The sequence below is a fragment of the Prinia subflava genome, chromosome 17, assembly GCF_021018805.1.
Source record: "Prinia subflava isolate CZ2003 ecotype Zambia chromosome 17, Cam_Psub_1.2, whole genome shotgun sequence".
NCBI lineage: Eukaryota > Metazoa > Chordata > Aves > Passeriformes > Cisticolidae > Prinia > Prinia subflava.
Window position 1 is genome coordinate 9723402 of NC_086263.1, and position 17038 is coordinate 9740439.

General features: G+C 40.7%; 2 protein-coding genes across 2 annotated transcripts in view; both read left to right on the top strand.

The window, feature by feature from the left end:
- Positions 1-10782, top strand: part of LMTK2 (lemur tyrosine kinase 2) — a 41491-nt gene extending 30709 nt beyond the window's left edge. Inside the window, exons 10-14 of the mRNA XM_063414118.1 lie at positions 53-202; positions 455-3353; positions 4883-5018; positions 5430-5678; positions 6804-10782. Coding sequence (XP_063270188.1) covers positions 53-202; positions 455-3353; positions 4883-5018; positions 5430-5678; positions 6804-6832 — 3463 coding nt within the window. The 3' untranslated portion in view covers positions 6833-10782. The remainder of the gene's footprint in view (positions 1-52; positions 203-454; positions 3354-4882; positions 5019-5429; positions 5679-6803) is intronic.
- A 928-nt stretch (positions 10783-11710) lies between these two features.
- Positions 11711-16993, top strand: BHLHA15 (basic helix-loop-helix family member a15). Its single transcript, XM_063414398.1, has 2 exons — positions 11711-12266; positions 14193-16993. Exon 2 carries the CDS (start codon positions 14217-14219, stop codon positions 14727-14729), a length of 513 nt encoding a protein of 170 aa, XP_063270468.1. The 5' UTR covers positions 11711-12266; positions 14193-14216; the 3' UTR covers positions 14730-16993.
- Positions 16994-17038: the final 45 nt, after the last annotated feature.

Consider the following 17038-nt stretch of genomic DNA (forward strand, 5'->3'; position numbering starts at 1 on the left):
GAAAAGCCAAAACAGTTCTGAGAGTGCCCCGTTGTTTGCTGCTCTTTTGCAGGTCCCTGGGTGTGACATTGTGGGAGCTGTTTGAGAACGGTGCTCGGCCTTACTCAGACTTCTCTGACAGGGAGGTCCTCACCCATGTCATCAAGGAGAAGCAGGTTAAACCCTTCAAACCACGATTGGAGCAGCCATACTCTGATAGATGGTAAACTTTAAATGTTTCTATTTATTCTTAAAGCTGCTGAAGAAGTTTCTCAAATGACTGAGTTCTCTTAAATACATTGGAATTGCTACATGGAAACTCAGTGAACACACCCTAGGTAATGGGGGTAAAAGGACTTGTTAGAGATGGAAGTTCCTGCCAGTGATACTGGTACTCTGAGGCTTGTTAGGTATCTGAATTCTTTAAATTCCTTTTCACTGTGAATCCTATTGAAACATGTTTTTATTTGTATAGGTATGAAGTGCTGCAGTTCTGTTGGCTGCCCCCAGAAAAGAGACCGACGGCAGAAGAAGTGCACAGACTTTTAACTTACCTCCGCATGCAGAGCCAAAGGGACTCGGAGATTGATTTTGAACAGCAGTGGAACGCTCTGAAACCAAACACCTCAAATAGAGAAGCAAGTAATTCTGCATTCCCAATCTTGGATCACTTCACTGGAGATAGACTTGGCCATGAGCTGGAGGAGGTTCTGACTGTGACTGAAACGAGCCATGGCCTGAGCTTTGAGTACATCTGGGAGGCAGCTAAACACGATCACTTTGATGAGTGTGGTCATGTGAATCCTGAGGAAGCCATGGCCTACACAAGTATTTTCTATCCAGTGGAGGTTTTTGAGAGGTCACTTTCAGAACAAGGACCCGGAGCACAGGATGGAAGTGGTCAAGAGGCATCACTTTCTGTCCCTGGGGTGTTGCCTGTGTTTGATGCACACAAACTTTCTGTTGGAAATGACTACTATATCCAGTTAGAGGAAAAAGGAAGTGGCTGCAGCATGAATTTTGATAACCAATCCGTTGTATTAACAACAGAAGTTGATCATCAAGAAGCTGTACAAGAAAAAAGTTCTCATTTCACGGTTCTCAGGGATCTTGATGTTGAAGAATCTAGTACTGATGGGGACTTCTTCCACTACAATACAGATCCTAAAGAGGAATTTTTGCCTGCTACTAGTAGTCCAGAAAGTCCTTTCCAGAGTATATTTAATGACATGGATAGATCAGAAGAACTGACAAATCGAAAAATACTTGGGTTTGCTGATGATTCTCCTAAAGACTTTAAACCAGCTGTTTTGAACTCAAACACAGATGCTAGAAAGGCAGTAGACTGTTCTGAAAAGGAGCATTCTAGTCATGCTTCTGAAAATGAAACAGTTTCCTTATGTGAAAATATCTCTAACCAGTCGGACCTGGTAACTTTAGAAGAACTTTCTGATAACTTCTTATTTCTTCAAGAGAAAAACTTATTAACAGGGTTATTGCCTAAAAAAAACACCAGTGATTTTGGGCAAAACTCAGATGATGTTCTAAAAAGTATATTAGAAACCTCAAGAAGAAACTCCATGGAGCCTGAGCCTGTGCTGACTGAAAGTGCACAGGTCTTTTCTTTAATACATGAAAGTCTTAGAACGATGAAAGATGAAAATTTTAACCCAATGACAAAGAATAATGATCCCAGTTCCCAGTCTCAGACGCCTGTAAAGATGCAGGCACCCTCTAGTCCACCTACAGCACATAATTTATGTGATAATTGTGCAAATCTTCCTATTTTGAAGGATGAGGGGAAATTTCTAAATGTAGAAGTGAATGAAGTCATGTCCTCTAACGCTGATGTTCTCTGTCAAGAAGAGCTATCTTATAATGCCAAAAATAATAATGTTGGGAACAGTCCATATTATAGTGTTGCTGTTGAAACAGATGAGTGTGATGCACAGATGAAACAGGGAATGCTTTTCAAGTCTGATGAAATAACTTTTAATAGGGAAAAATGTAGTGATCAGGAAGACAGGAAAAGAAACTTGCAAGATAGTTCTCCCAAATTAAAAAAAAATGAATGTTTGTTGGAGGAAATACAAGAAACATCAAAGCATTTTGAGAACTGCAAGGATGTTCCAGAAGAGGTGACCTCAATTTCTGTTGCTGCTTCAGATTGTACGAGTCAGGATAGTCTTTTGGAAGACAGCCCATCTCCTATACAAACTGTAGAACAAGCCTTAGAGACACCTGATTCTTTGGATTCTTTAGATGTAAATGAGGTTTTAGAATCTTTACAGGCTCAGAGTCCTCAGAAACTTTTGCCACCAGATAAGCCTGCTGACAGTGGCTATGAAACAGAAAACCTGGAATCTCCAGAATGGACTTCCCATGTCCCTGTTGAGGATGCTTCCAGTGTGGACACTGCCCTGTGTGTTGTGAGTGAGAACAGTGTCAGTGCTTTGCCTTCTAATCCAGTCATCATTGTGTCAGAAGCAGCAGCTTGTTTGGATGCAGTGAACAGCAATTTTGAAATAACCCCAGTGGTTTTTCTGAGTGGAAATCAAAACTCTTACAGAGACTCAGCCTATTTCTCTGATAATGATTCTGAGCCAGATAAAAAACCAGAGGAGTCTGTAAATCTGTCCAGAGAGACTGTGTGTGTTGTTTCCTCCAACAGAGGAGAGAATCACACTGGAGAGGTTTGTGGTTTTGAAGAGGGACAGCAAACGTGTGATGTGAGGAATGATGATAATCAAAACTCGGAACTGGAACTAAACCACAATTTAGAGATCCAAGAGATGGATGAAAGAATGCAGGGCTGTCCTGATGAGTGGGCTGAGGCAACTCTGACATCCCTGGAAATAGTGATGGAAGGTAACCTGAGGGATGAAATAAAACTATCTGAGACTTCCCATAAAAGTGTGTCTTGTGTTGGCACTAACACTTCAGAACTCCTTTCACACAGAGACTTAAAGCCTGTGCACAACATGGCTTTAGATCTGAGTAACAATGAGAAGTCCTTCTATCACATGGAAGGACAGAAATTGAAAGAGCCAGATATTGAAGGGAAATACCTTGGCAAACTCAGCGTATCTGGAATGCTTGATTTGGAAGACGGCGATGATGCAGATGAGGAAGATGAAAACAGTGATTCTGAGGATGACATGAGGACTTTTCATATGCATAGTCTGAGTTCTGACAGTGAAGAGGAAACTGTTCATCAAGTACCTGAGATAGTTACTGACAAAGATGATGGAAAACATTTGAGAAGCTTGTTGAAACTTCCAAAACCTCTTAATGAAAGGCAGCCTGAACTTTGGAAAGATGAGAAAAAGGCTGTAACGTTCTTTGATGATGTGACTGTCTATTTGTTTGATCAGGTACCCTTCTTTCTAATTACTAAGTAAAGTTTTTGTTGGCTTGCCTTTTTTTTTGTTTTTCTTTAAACAAGAAGTTAATGAATAAATTGCTTAATATTTGGGAAAACCTTGTTACAGAAGTACCTTTCTTATTTTGGCAGGGTTACAGCTTGTTCATGATCTGGGTTATTTTTTCTTTATATATTAAGGCTATGTAAGAATATATATATGTAAAAGAATAATATTTATATATAAAGAAAAAAGAACTTTGTGACTTGGGTAGATGCAGTTTTGTGCTCCTGGTAGAATAGCAGCACTAATCTGCTGGAGGAGGGTTTGGCTTTGGTTGCTAAATCTTGAATCTCCATTGCTGTTGGACCCTTGACTGCATGTGCTGAATGAAACATGGTTTTGGTGATGTTTTTCTGCTGTTTATAAGATGTATTTAATTTGAATATATGAGACAGCATTGCTATGGACAAGATTTAATTATTTTATTTTGACAGAATATTGTAATTTTATAGAATCAGTTTATCTGTTTAAGGAGTTTGAAGTCTTTATAAAAGAAAGAAATCAAAAAAGTCAATAATTAAACAAAAAACCCTCCCAAACTCGAACTGAAACCTAACTCTGAATCTTATGATAGTTAGCACTAAGGTAAATTTATCTAAGATTATAATCAAATATGAGAACAGTATTTAGATGATAATACTAATTTTTATTAATCCCATGGGATTCATGTTCAGTGACACTGTGATCAACTTACAAAATTCAAGGTTACTTTTGTTTCCTATCAGCTTTATCAATTTTTAACTTCTGTAACTGGATACAGAGGGGATTGTATTTTAGCATTATGGCAACTAAACTAGTCCAGTGAGTTTAAAAGAACAGTCACATTGTCAAGCTTTGGAAATGCTGCTTATGATGACGCACATAAATATTAGAGTTAACTGTGTTTTGGAATAGAAAACACAGGTGATTTATTTGTGTTTAGGCAGGCTGTAGAACAGTAATCCTTTTGTCAGAGAGGAAGGAAAAAATCAGCTGTGTTTAAACTGCTCTTAGTTGTTGAACTCTTCACTATTTTTTTTACAATAACTGATAAAGTGTTGGCTGCTTCCAATACCGGCTGTACAAAGTCTGCCTCTTTATCCTGAACGTGATTAGGGGATTTAAAAAAAAAAAAAAAAGTTGGGATAAGGCTTTATTAAAGAGGAAAAAACCCCTACCCGTGTTAAGCTGATATGGGAACTGTTTTCAATTGAAGGTATTTTAGCTTTGTTCCTAGAAACATTAAACCATTTTATATCATAAATAATATTTAAATAGTCATTTCCTGCATGCATTTTAGCATAGATTTGATGCAGTACTTCTTTGTGCATGTGCTAATCTGTAACTCAAAGTCTTGTTTTGTTGTAACAGTTTACAGACCTTTTACTTCCACATTTGACTTGATGGCAGGATGGGGGAGTGTATTTGTGGGTGCTGGCATCTGAAGGCAGGCAGACATTGTGTAAAAAGAGTTAAATAAGTGACTTTGTTTGCTTTAGGAAACACCAACGAAGGAGCTGGGAAGCCGTGGGATAGACGTGAACGGGGAAGGTGCTGGCAGCTCTCCTGTTCCATCTTCCAGTCCTGGTTACTTAAACAGATTTGCAAATTCAGAAAGCTCAACAGATGAAGAAGGTACATGAATATATTTATGCACAGCAGGGACTGAGACTGTTTTACGCAGGGCCTTTAATGAGAAGTCATTAAACTGTATGTGATCTGTAAATTCACTGGACCACGTTGGCTTCAGTTTTGCATCCTAAGCACACACTGCAGCTGGGCTCAGGTTCCCTTCTGCCTGAGGAGCAAAGCTGGGATGTGATACTGGTTCTTTATATATTGATGTGTCCAGGGTTGCTTGAGAGGCAGCCAAACTGGGTGACAAATCTTTGTGACTCCTGGGCTAGAACCCTGCCCAGGGCTACAGGTTTTGTTTGGGCTTAATGCAATCTTCCAGTCTACTTGTACAACTCTGGGTCACCTTACATGACATTACTGTAATGCTGCTTTTTTCTTCTTTCTTCTTTTTTTATTTTCCTCCCCAAGGTGGGGGTTTTGAGTGGGATGATGACTTCTCTTCGTCAGAGCCATCCTTTCTATCCAAGGCAGCTAACAGTCTCATCGGTTCTAAACCAGCCCTTCAGCCATCAAAGTACTTCTCTCCACCTCCACCTTCCCGGACTCTTGATCAGAACTGGTCACATGCATCCCCTTATTCCAGATTCTCCATCTCTCCTGCAAACATGGCAAGCTTTTCTCTGACACATCTTACAGATTCAGATATAGAGCAAGGAGGTAAGCGATTTAATTATGCTAATCACTTTAAAGATACAAATTAAAACTGTTATGTAAAGATAAACGTAACAGATACAACTAGTTTTGTTCTATTTAAATGCCAAATATAGAAGTACATTTTTAACACTATAGAAATTTATGTCTGGTCTTGTGCTTCAGTTAAGACATAGTTTTCCATGGAGAATGAGATTATTTGCATCCAAGTTGTTACAAAGTTGTGGTTGCACAGCCTGTGGAACATTTACAGAACAAGCTCTCAGATTTTGTGTTTAAAATCCTAGTGTTGTATTTGTATAAATGAAACCTCTGCAGTCCTGAGGCATTGCTGTTGCACCTGCCACACTATGGCATTTATTAATTCTGGTTATTGCAGTGTCTTAAGTCACAATTGTGTTTTCATTGCACAGCATGAGGATGCCAGGAACATAATGTTTCTGCTATTATTGTGTAAGCTTATTTTACAGTTTAGTTTCTTTTCCTATTGCTTTTTAGACATTGCATTCTTGACATTCTCTCAAGAATTGCAGCATGTTTTCTAGAGGTGTGAATAGGATAGCTTTTGTTAGGAGAGCCCAACAATCCATTCAGAGCAATATTGAGTAGTAGCAGTGTTTATTAACAAGCCATCTTGTCAGTAACCAAAAGCTTTTTAACCTTTGATACATTTTTGAGGGTTAAGAGAAGCAAAAATAAGCACACTTGAATCAGTTTGGCGTATTATTAATCTTGATAACACATTGCATTATTAAAAATAAATATTACTGATTACATAGCCTTGCTAATGGTCAGTGTCTATAAATATGTAATCAGTGTTGTATTGTTCTTGCATTGTGCTTATTGATTAGATAATATTTGCTGCTTAGTAACTTAGTGATAAGAGAGAATATTTTGGAGATCCTACGTTGCCTCATGTGTCCTAAGAAGTGACATTGAACTGTGTGATTGAAGCAGATGTCTATGAATAAATGAACCAAGTGTTTACAGAGGTTGAAGGCGTAGGGAAAAATTAACCAAAACTTGGAAGGGCAGAACAGCAGGATGCCAAGTTCTAGCAAGAGTCTTACAAAGAAGTGAGGGTTGTGCAGGAGAATCTCACTGTATCTATGACCTTTCCTCTACTAACAGGAAGCAGTGAAGACGGAGAAAAAGATTAAATCAATTTCTTGCTCGGACTCCATACATAAAATACAGAGACTTTGTGTTTGAAACTTCTTTATCTAAACTCTGGATCCTGCTGGAGTAAAACAGGTAATCAAGAAGTACTGAGAAATGGAAGTAAACACTGAAAGCAATGTTAAATCAGGACATTAATTTGAATGTGTATTTAACTTTGTAATGTATTTTTAAATCAGTGCAATTTTGCTTTTCATTGAAAGACGATTCTGCCGCTGTTTTCAAGTACTTGAAGTATTTTTCAGATAACTTAAGTAAAGCAATTACACTACAGTCTGGTTTATGTATGAGATTGTATAATATTCTTTTTATATTTTTCCATGTAGTTCATTATCTATTTGAACATACACCTGTTGTAGAATTGTGTATAACTGTCTTGTGCAACAGGTGGCTGTGTTGATGGAACTGTATGAATGATAGTTGATCAGTAGTGAGCCATATTTATTCAAAAAGATATCACTACATATTACTTTGCTTATTGCAATTGCACTATGGATTATTCTTCCTTTATTTCCTGATGATGTACAGAATCAAAATCTTAAATCTTTCAAGGAAAATAAGACAAGTTGAATTGGCCCAGTTATCCAGTTTAATTTGTCCTTTTTGTAGCCTTTGCTATGCACGGTACTTGTAAAACGTACATAACTTCTGAGTATTATGTTAGACTTGCTGAAATCTTATATTCAGTACCATTTCTAAAATGATAATGGTTATAGAATGGTTGTTAGTGTTCATGTTTTTTAGGAAACTGGAAAAGAATATATGATATAATCTGGAATTTTTAGATGAAAGAGATAATGTCTCTTAATTCCTACATATGATCCTACTGACTGCTTAAACTGTAATAGCATCTGACTATATCACAATTAAGGGCCTTCCAGTTTTTACTACAATTTCTGCCTTGGAGAAAGAAGGGGGAAAATTGGCTGTACAAAACTCTGGAATTCATGAATCTTATAAAAAGACTAATTTCAATAGACTGGGTTTGGGTCCACTGGGCCCTTCAGTTGTACATTCTGTGAATTTTGAAGCTCACTCTTTGGCCGACTGCAGATCAGGGCTCCATTCCGAGGCCTGTGGTAAACCTACCTCTTAGTGATGTTATGACAATTCAGATTTTGATAAATGGTTAATGCCCAGATTTGCATTATGGGTTATAGGGCCAGATCCATTTTGAGGTTCTGCAGAGCTCCATGGATGCATCTTGAAATGCATCCTGAACAAAGGCTGCAGTACAGTAGGTTTGCTCTGAAGCCTGTAGGGAAGGGAAGACAGTGTGGGCGCTTAACCTTCCTACCTTACCATGCATTTAGCTGATTTAATCCTCTAAACTGCTCGGAAAAAGATATCCTTAATTATTACTCCAAAGTGAGTTCAATTGAGAAACAAATCCCTGACTTCTTGGAATGCCTTACGCAGTTCAGATCTGTAGGAAACACTGATAGGAACAGTTTACCTGGCTTTGTATTTGTTTACCTGTACTAAAATACAAATGCACTGAAATCTGAAGTACTTTGTATTTTAGTGGCTGTTTTGGCAGGGCTTGAGATAATGGTGGTCCAAGTGCTCTGTGTCCAGATCCAGTCACCAGAGAATTTTCACTGTATGAAGATGGGAGGACTAGATATTCTCAGATGTGTGATTTTTTTTTTTTTATACCTCTGTGTTAATTTTGATTTTTAAGTATGTTTTAAAAATGACAGGAATATGTGAACTGCTTTTTTCCCAACACTATTTAGCCCTTAAACCAGAATGGCTTCCATACTGATTAAAAGGGAATGATTTAGTTATCATGTTTGAAGTTGCCAATGAATTGAGATATTTTTTTCTGATGAGGCACTCAGGTTCAGAGTTTGTCAGAACTGTTCTTCAGTATGAAGTGAGGAACTGAATTTTCCTATGGACCTTTCCCAAAACATTATTTAGAAGGCAAAGTCAAGTAGTTCTTAATACAGGCTTACAGTATATACTGTAGAGGGTTTAAGGAAGCTGTGCGCTACTGAAAATATTTTTAAATGTTGGTAATAGACCTTGTGCACAAACAATTGCTTAGAAATTCCATAATTCCAGCATTAAACTCCTTGATACAGCTAGATTTATAGCATCTCATCTGTCTTTAATTCTCACCATAGTAAGAATGAAACTCCGTAACAGTCTGTAAAGAACATGTGGGCTTGTCTGCCTTGCGTGGTGAAAAACCTGTCAGACCTGGAGTTCAGCCTTAATTTTGAATCATTTGATTTAAAAAATAGTCCTGGGTTAAATAAAAGCTTATGCTCCAGAATGTTGTAATTTGGTTGTGCATTTTGTTTCTTGTAATTCTGGAAAATCAGATGTTTATCCTGCACATCAGGAATTTCCTTTGCTTGATGGAAATCTAAGATTTTTATTCTTTACCCGGGTTTAAAGAAAATCTTACACAGGAAGTGAAAGTTTACTCCTTTGTCCAAATGGACTCATTGCTAATGAATTGCCAAAGGAGCATTTTTTTCCAAAACTAGATGTGTATAATATTAAGCAAGGTAATGTCCTTTTTAGCTGTACAATGAAGAGAAATCAATATTTGAAGTTACCTCAGATCACTTAAACATAACTTTTAATTTCAGTAATCCAGTAGGCTGGATTGCAATAATATAAATTATCTTTTGGGGTAAAAAAATCATACTTAAAGATCTGATCAACTACTAGCAATACTTATATATCTGCCTGGCAGTCAAGTGGCACAATGATGATGAATCAGTAATTCCAACATGTTACATTATAATGAGGGGATTTGTTCCAAATCATTCATTACACTCTATGTCATTTCTTGCACTAGCTACTTAAGCCTGGTCTCTGTTTTAGAAGTACATGTATCTATTTTCAATGGTTTATTATGAGGACTGGTTACAGCTTAATTCCTTCTCTAGTAGAATACCTGGATTGTTTGAATAATGAAGGCATTGTCTCAATTTGGCTACTAAAGGTGTTTAAAAGATCTGATTTTTCCCACCTAAAGAAGTTTGTTTGAACATTAGGATCTGTAGGGAGAAGCCAAGAGAGCAACAAGAGTGTCCAGTTTCAGTGGGAACACCTGTACTCTCCTAAATCCCCCAGCTGCAGATACACTGTGTATAACTAATTATAGAAATTGCCATTTTCATGGAAATGAGCAGATTTAACTCTTTTTTCATATCCTTGTTGATGCACTAATGAAAGCCATTTAAGCCTCATTCTTTTTATCAGTATTTTTAGCAGATTTTTATGTAATACTCAACCTTTCATGAGGAGGCTGGTTGGTAGACTTTTTTTTTAAAAGCACTATCCTAAAATGTCAGCATTGTCAGGTGTCAGTGACTTGGCTATTTGTGTTGGAGTTGGTGAAAGGTGGAATCCAAGTACATTAGCCTTATAAGAAATAGCCTTAAATAAGAATGGAGTTACTTCAAAAAATTACTTCAGCTTTAAGTCATACATGTTAATGGTTTGGGTACAAAATGAGAAGAAATCTAGAGGAGAGTCAAACATCATATAAACTTATTGAAAATAAGTATTTGTAATACCAGCAGCCTGTTTTTCAGAAACTTGAATATGACTTACAGTTAGTTTTGTTTATGAAATTGTTTGAACTTGCACAGATGTAGGTGTAACTTAAATGATAAATGGTACTGATGTGTGTGTAAATATAATGTTCAATTCTATTTGTAAATGAGAAACTATGTAACAAAATCATAGGTATGAGGTTTTCCTATTGTAATTTAATACAGGTATGAGGTTTATGGCAATATATCATAGTTAATGAAATTTCAGGTCAAAATGTCTTTAAATTGTGTACATTTTTAAATTGTAATTTCTACTGTATATTGATTATCATGCATAGTGTGATTCAAAAAACTGCTTGTAATTTAAAAATATTTAATATTAAAAATAAAATACAGTTATATATTTATAATCTCTTTGTCTGTTTGTTCATTTTTAAACAGATGCCAGCAGTGTAGTTCTACTCTAAAATATATTTATTAGTCTCCTGAGGTTGAGAAAGTTCCAAAAGCTCAAAGCCACAGTGCCAGCAGATGAGTCCGTGCTAAGTAGTGTAGTCACCTTTAAATTCTTCAAGTATCATCATCCTTGTGAAAATTTCAGGTAAAGTGTGTACACAGTCAGTAGAGAAGCAATAATTAAAACAGAAACAGTGTAATTCTGAATACGGAATTTTGCTTTTAATCCTAGAATTAAAGATCTGTAGGAAGAAGGGGGATTTTAAAATTTATAAATTAAGAAAACCGGTTAATGATGTTTTCTCAGTGTTCATGGAATTTCTTGCTTGGGTTTTTTCAATCTAAGCATGTGCTGAATGGACCAAAAATCACCAGGTAAATAAATGTGTACTGGGAGCTCCTTTGAGATGCTGAGGCTGTTCCAGGCTGGCATTGGTGGAGGCAGGAGGAGAATTCTGCTTTTCCCTGCTCCCGGGAGGGTTGGGGGGCCCAGGGCAGCCCTGGCGGGATTGCTGGAGCCTCCTGTGGAAGCCCCCAGCTCACACTGCAGCTGTTGTGACCTGGGAATGGAAACTGATAGCAAGGTGACTTCACTTGGTTAGGTAAAATATAACTACTGGGCTGAAACTTGACCAAAGGCGCTTGTCGCTAATGAGAACAGATGGAAAAGATCCCATGGCCCTCAATTGGTCACCTTATATAGAACTTATTATCGAAGAATTGAAAAACTTGCAATCTTTATGAGCAGCGAGTTCTCAGAGAGCTGGCAGTGCTGTGTCTGTGTCACACAGGGTGCTGTGACAGGTTTCAGAACAGAGCTGAGCCAGGCTTGTCCTCCTCCAGCCGGGGAACCCGCACCTGCTTCTCCTGCGGTGACACAGCCGTGCCTGGCTCAGTGGCAGTGACACCCAGGCCGCTGCAGTGCTGCCGCCCCGTGCCCCGTGTCCCCGTGTCCCTGCCAGCCCTGCGAGCATCCCTGGCCAGGGCGGAAGCCTTGAGCGGGGCGCTGTGCCCGTGCCCGGCCCCTTGGCGGGGTGTGCGGGTGCCCGTGCCCGGCCCCTCGGCGGGGTGTGCGGGTGCCCGTGCCCGGCCCCTCGGCGGGGTGTGCGGGTGCCCGGCCCGGTGCCCGCCCCGGAGGGAGCGCGGCTCCCGCCCGCCGGGCCCGCCCCGCCGCTAAAGCCACGTGTCCGGGGCAGCGCCGGCCCCCGCCGCTGCCTCTGCCTGCGGGGCTCGGGCAGCGCCTGCCCGGGGCTCCTCGGGCCAGGGCAGGGCCTGGGCCCCTCGCAGGCACCTGCTGACAGACCCTGCCTCGCTCAGAGGACACGCAGCGTTCTCTCCCTGTTGCCCCCACAGTCCCTGCTGCTGTTCCTGGCTTCCCCTGGGTCTAAGCCGCGTTGCCCTTGGGGCCCCAGGCACCTTGTCAGCAGCTGGTGGAGTGGTAAGTGACAGGAGAGGGATGCCAGCTCGGTAGATGGCTGCAGAGGGTGTTACATGCATTGGTGTTTGGCTGCTCTCTCTCTTTGGTTTCTCTTGACTGCTCCAGTCTGTTGCTCCTGATCCCCCCACTCTTTGCTCCTTGCACACTCTCATGCCACCCTCCTGGGACTCCCAGCAGCTGAGCTGGGGCTCTGTAAGGTTGCTTCTCTGGGTTACAGCAGTGGCAGTCTGAGAGCAAGCCTGCCAGCTAGGCACCTTGTTATCCCATGATACCTCATTTGCTTTTGTCCAGCCAACAGGTTTAAAGACTACTTTGCTCTCACAGTTTGTTGAAGCTTCCTTTCTCTCGGATCTACTTCCAGCTTTCTCTCGGATCTTCTTCCAGCTTTCTCTCCTGGCTGCCTCCATGAACTTCACCAAGTCCTGTGTTCTGTTTTCATCCCCACAGCAGCACTCCCCAGCAGTGCTTCTTGTGCTTGGGCAGGGAAGCTCCGTCTCCTCTGTGCTGTTCTATAGCTGTGCCTTTCCTGCCAAGTGAGTTACACCAAGAGTCCAGAACAAACCCGGTGCTTGCCTTTGGACCTGTTTTCTCGCTGGAGATGCCTGTGCTGTGAAGATACCAGCATTTTTTTAGGTTCCCTCAGCACAAGCTGCTTGGTGCTCTCTTTCAGCTGTCGTCACCTGGGTGCTTCCCTAACCCAGCTGCTTTGGGAATTCCTGTCCTGTTTGGTGAAGTTGCCTCTTTGGTAGTAAGGAACCTGGGGATGGCCAGGGTGTCCTCACAGGCAGAGAAATGAATCCCTGTGCAAGCCCAGCAGCTGAACATGGCTTTAGAGAAATGAGAAACGAGACAGCAGGTGGTGTTTACCACAGCACAGCTGGGACCTGCCACCAGCTGCTCCAGCTAAGGCTGATGTCCTGTACTGGGACAATCTCACATCTGGGGCTAGGGTTTTTTTTCTTCTTTTTCCTTCATTTTTTATAGGCTCACCAACTCTCAAACTGCTCCTACACAATAGCATCAGCATAAAATATATTTTGTTTAGATGAAACCTTTTTATGACTACACAAACGGGAAGACTGTGGAAAGAACATATTTTAGGAATGTCTCTTAATTACACTGATTGTTGGTATTAGAGGCAGGGTTGCTGTGGTGCTGTTGTCTTCAGATGTAGTGTGAGCACATGGTGTGGGCTGAGAGGGGTAAAATATCAGTGCTGTCATCTAATGCAGAGGAAGAAGCATTGCTGTGTCTTTTTGGGTAACTTGGAAAACGCCTGCTCTGCTGCTGTTGATCTGGGGCAGTAACTGCAATTAAGCACTGCCGTTATTGGATTGCTGTTGGAAGAGGGAAGTACATTTTGTGTATGTGTGTGGTGGGGACTAGCCCAGAACACAGAAATGCTGCAGCTGAAAACACGTGGCTGGCTCAGAGCTTCTCCCAGAGTGTGCCATGTTTCCCTCTAGTGGACTCCTCTCACAGTGGAAACCTGTGCCTACAGAAACCAATTACCAGGAGCTCAAGGAGAAATTACTTTGAATAAAAACCTGAGGGTCTGTCTAATACCCCCTCTAAGCCAGCATATGTACATTGAAGTGGTGCATGGTTTTATTATAATGTGGGGTAGTGAGGAGCTGGGAGACAACAGCAGCGTAAGAGATCAAACCTGACTGACTCTGCATATTTTTTGAGTTGTGGTTCACTTTTCTACAGAAAGACTGAATTGACTTGGAGACCATTTTCTCTTATGTAAACGATAAAGGAAAAATCTCTGTGCTTTGAGGCCTGTTTCTAAGAAAGTAGAGGCATCTGTTTTTCACCAGTAGGTGATTCACTGCATCTTTGTTTCACTGGCTCCATTCACTTGCCCTCTGTTCCCTCTGCAAGCTCTCCTCCCAGCTGAATATTGGTGTTATGTTTTTACAGCACATTGATAATTAATACCAGTCCATGCAACAAAACATGAAGACTAAAACCAAAGGGAAGAAACAAAAGCAAACAGTTGACAAAGAAGCATTTTCTGAAGAGCCAGCAATGAGAAAAAAGGAACTGGTGAAATGTTTGCGACGCAAAGAAAGGAGGAGTGGGGGAAACAAGGAGAGCAGCAAGAGCCCCCCAGGCAGAGGCAAGCGTCCTTGGAGCAGTAAGGACAGGCTGCTGAGGAGACTGGAAAGCAACGAGCGTGAGAGGCAGAGGATGCACAAGCTCAACAACGCCTTCCAGGCCCTGCGCGAGGTGATCCCTCACGTGAGAGCCGAGAACAAGCTGTCCAAAATAGAGACCCTCACGCTGGCCAAAAATTACATTAAATCCTTGACCTCCATTATCCTCAATATGTCCAATGGACACTTTCCAGCAGTGGAGGGGATGGGGGGAGCCTGGGGATCCAAACTGTACCAGCATTATCAACAGCAGCATGGGGAGGATGACCATGAGGAACATCTACAGAAATATTCCACATAGATTCATAACTTCAGCCAAAGCAACAACTACTGTCATTGTTTTTCATTCCTATATCATAATGCATGTCATTACTAGAGGTTTAAAGAGATTATTTTTGCCTCCAGTCTCTCATTTTTTTCCTTAAAAAGACAAACAGGTAAAACTCATGGCTGCAGTTTATATGGCATATTAAAAAATTGCCTTAAACCCTCAGAATTTTTCAGAGCATAATGAATGTGTTTGTGTGGTGTGCCAGGGTCTGGAAACCTATCCTGTAACACTGGAGTTGACTTGAAAATAGTGATTTAATAACTTCTGAAAATTAGCCTGGAGTAGAGTGGAGTGAGTTGAGCCTTTTAAGGTCTGTGTTACTTGAGTTCCTTGGAGGTTGTTGAGAATCTTGGTTGTAGTTCTGTTCACCAGCCTTTCAGTGACTCATCTAATGTGCTAAAGAGAAGATTAAAAATTGATGACAGCATTTGCCTGACTTGGTGACTGAAGTGTCACATATGGGAAATTGGTCACCAAATCTGAATATTTTTCTTGATATTTAACTTCTGTGGATCTGCCCTGGTAATTTTGAACCTTGCAAGGCATAAAAACATCTGTTGATGCAAACATCTGCAAATCTTTCTTAGATTGTAAGCTCTCTAGAGCAAGGACAGTTCTGATCTGTGTTTCCAGAGCATCTGGCCTCACAGAGATTTTCTTTAGTGGGTGTCTGGGTGCCATTGTAATACAAACAACAAATAAGGGACAAATTACTTACTTTTGCCAAGACAATGATAAAAATGCTTTAGTAAGTTAGACAATGCTCTGGCCAGTTTAAATTATTTGCTAATGAAGCCTGTGATGTGATCAGGGTCTTTCTGGGTTAGTGTTAGATTCTGATACTATCAAACAATAAATGAAGCAGAAACTTTTCAAAAGGGAAAATGAGCTTTTTTTTCCCCTCCCCCTATCCCCTTCTGTGGTAAGAAGTTTTACATCACTGAGGAACTCTCATCTCCTCTTGTGTTCTCATACCTGGGGCACCTGCAGCTGGAGTGGCCTCAGTTGGAAGTGTGGTGCCCATGGAGCCCCCACTGTGTCACAGCTCCCCCTCCCCACATGCCCCATGGAGCAGGAGGGCACAGGAAACATTTGGCACCTCGTGCATCACTAGAATTGATACTGGTTTGTGGTGTGGCCCTTTTCCCAGGAGGAATGGGGGCTGAGGAAGGATTTAGCAGATCAATCACAAAGGATTGTGCTGCACTGTGCAGTTTGGAATGTGTCTGTAGTTTGCTGCAGCACAGCTGAGGGGATGACAGTGTAACTCAGAGTGAAAGGTGAGGTTTCCCACACAGGCTGCTAAGGGATGTGAATTACCTTCCTCCACCACAGCAATCCATAGCTATGATGTAGAACACCATTTTTATCCTGCCTCAACCAGAATTTTCGTAGTTGTTGAACTGTTTTCACATTATAATAAATGTGATTAAGCCCTTCTTGTACTCAAGTGTTAATGAAAGAATTGCAGTCTCTTAGAGATTTAGCTTGTCATTACAGTGCTGGATCTTACTCCATTCACCAGCTGCCCCATGTGGGTAAATTATTCCTCACTGTATTTACAACTGATTTCAATGAGTCAGTCAGTAACACCAAGGTCTTTTCTTCCAGTTATTCCACTCAGCACCTCCTCAGGTAAGAGATGTTGATGTTATTTGGTTATTTTCACCCTCTAGGTCAGTGCAAATTGTGGCTCTGTGTGTCACACACTAAGTGATGACCAAGCACTTGGAGATTATGGTAAATTTTTGTAGGATACTTTAAAGGTCATTCTCTGAGAGTTTTCAGCTAGTAAACATCCCTGGAATGCTTCTGTGGGACAGTTACATTTGAACTGCTGTTTGCATTGTTGGAAAGAGAACCAGCAAGTTTAAAATCCAATCTTTTAACAGTGCTGTTGATGAAGAAGTTTAAGAACCAAGCATGTTGGTATTGCTCCTGAACATACAGAGTGGAATGCTTGGGCAGTGTATTTTTGACTTTCTGCAACCAGAGGCATTTCAAATATTAAGCCCAAAATGGCATTTCACATCTAACAATAAATACAGGAGGCAGGTGGAAGTTACCCCTTCTCTGCACACTGCCATCCCTGAGGGACGGTCAGGCTTTGGACAGAGGCATTTTTATGGAATTACAGCTGCTAGTTCCACGGTGGAACTTTGCTACAAAGTGCCATGTTCTTGGATGTGCCAAAAGGGATTTTGTAAGAAGCGGTTTTTTCTGATAAATTACTTTTATTTTTCAAAATTACTTCAGTTTAAAGTCACTTTTCCATATTT

What these genes read in the sequence shown, in the direction of transcription:
- BHLHA15 (XM_063414398.1), top strand. Translation starts at nt 14,217, where the DNA reads ATGCAACAAAACATGAAGACTAAAACCAAAGGGAAGAAACAAAAGCAA.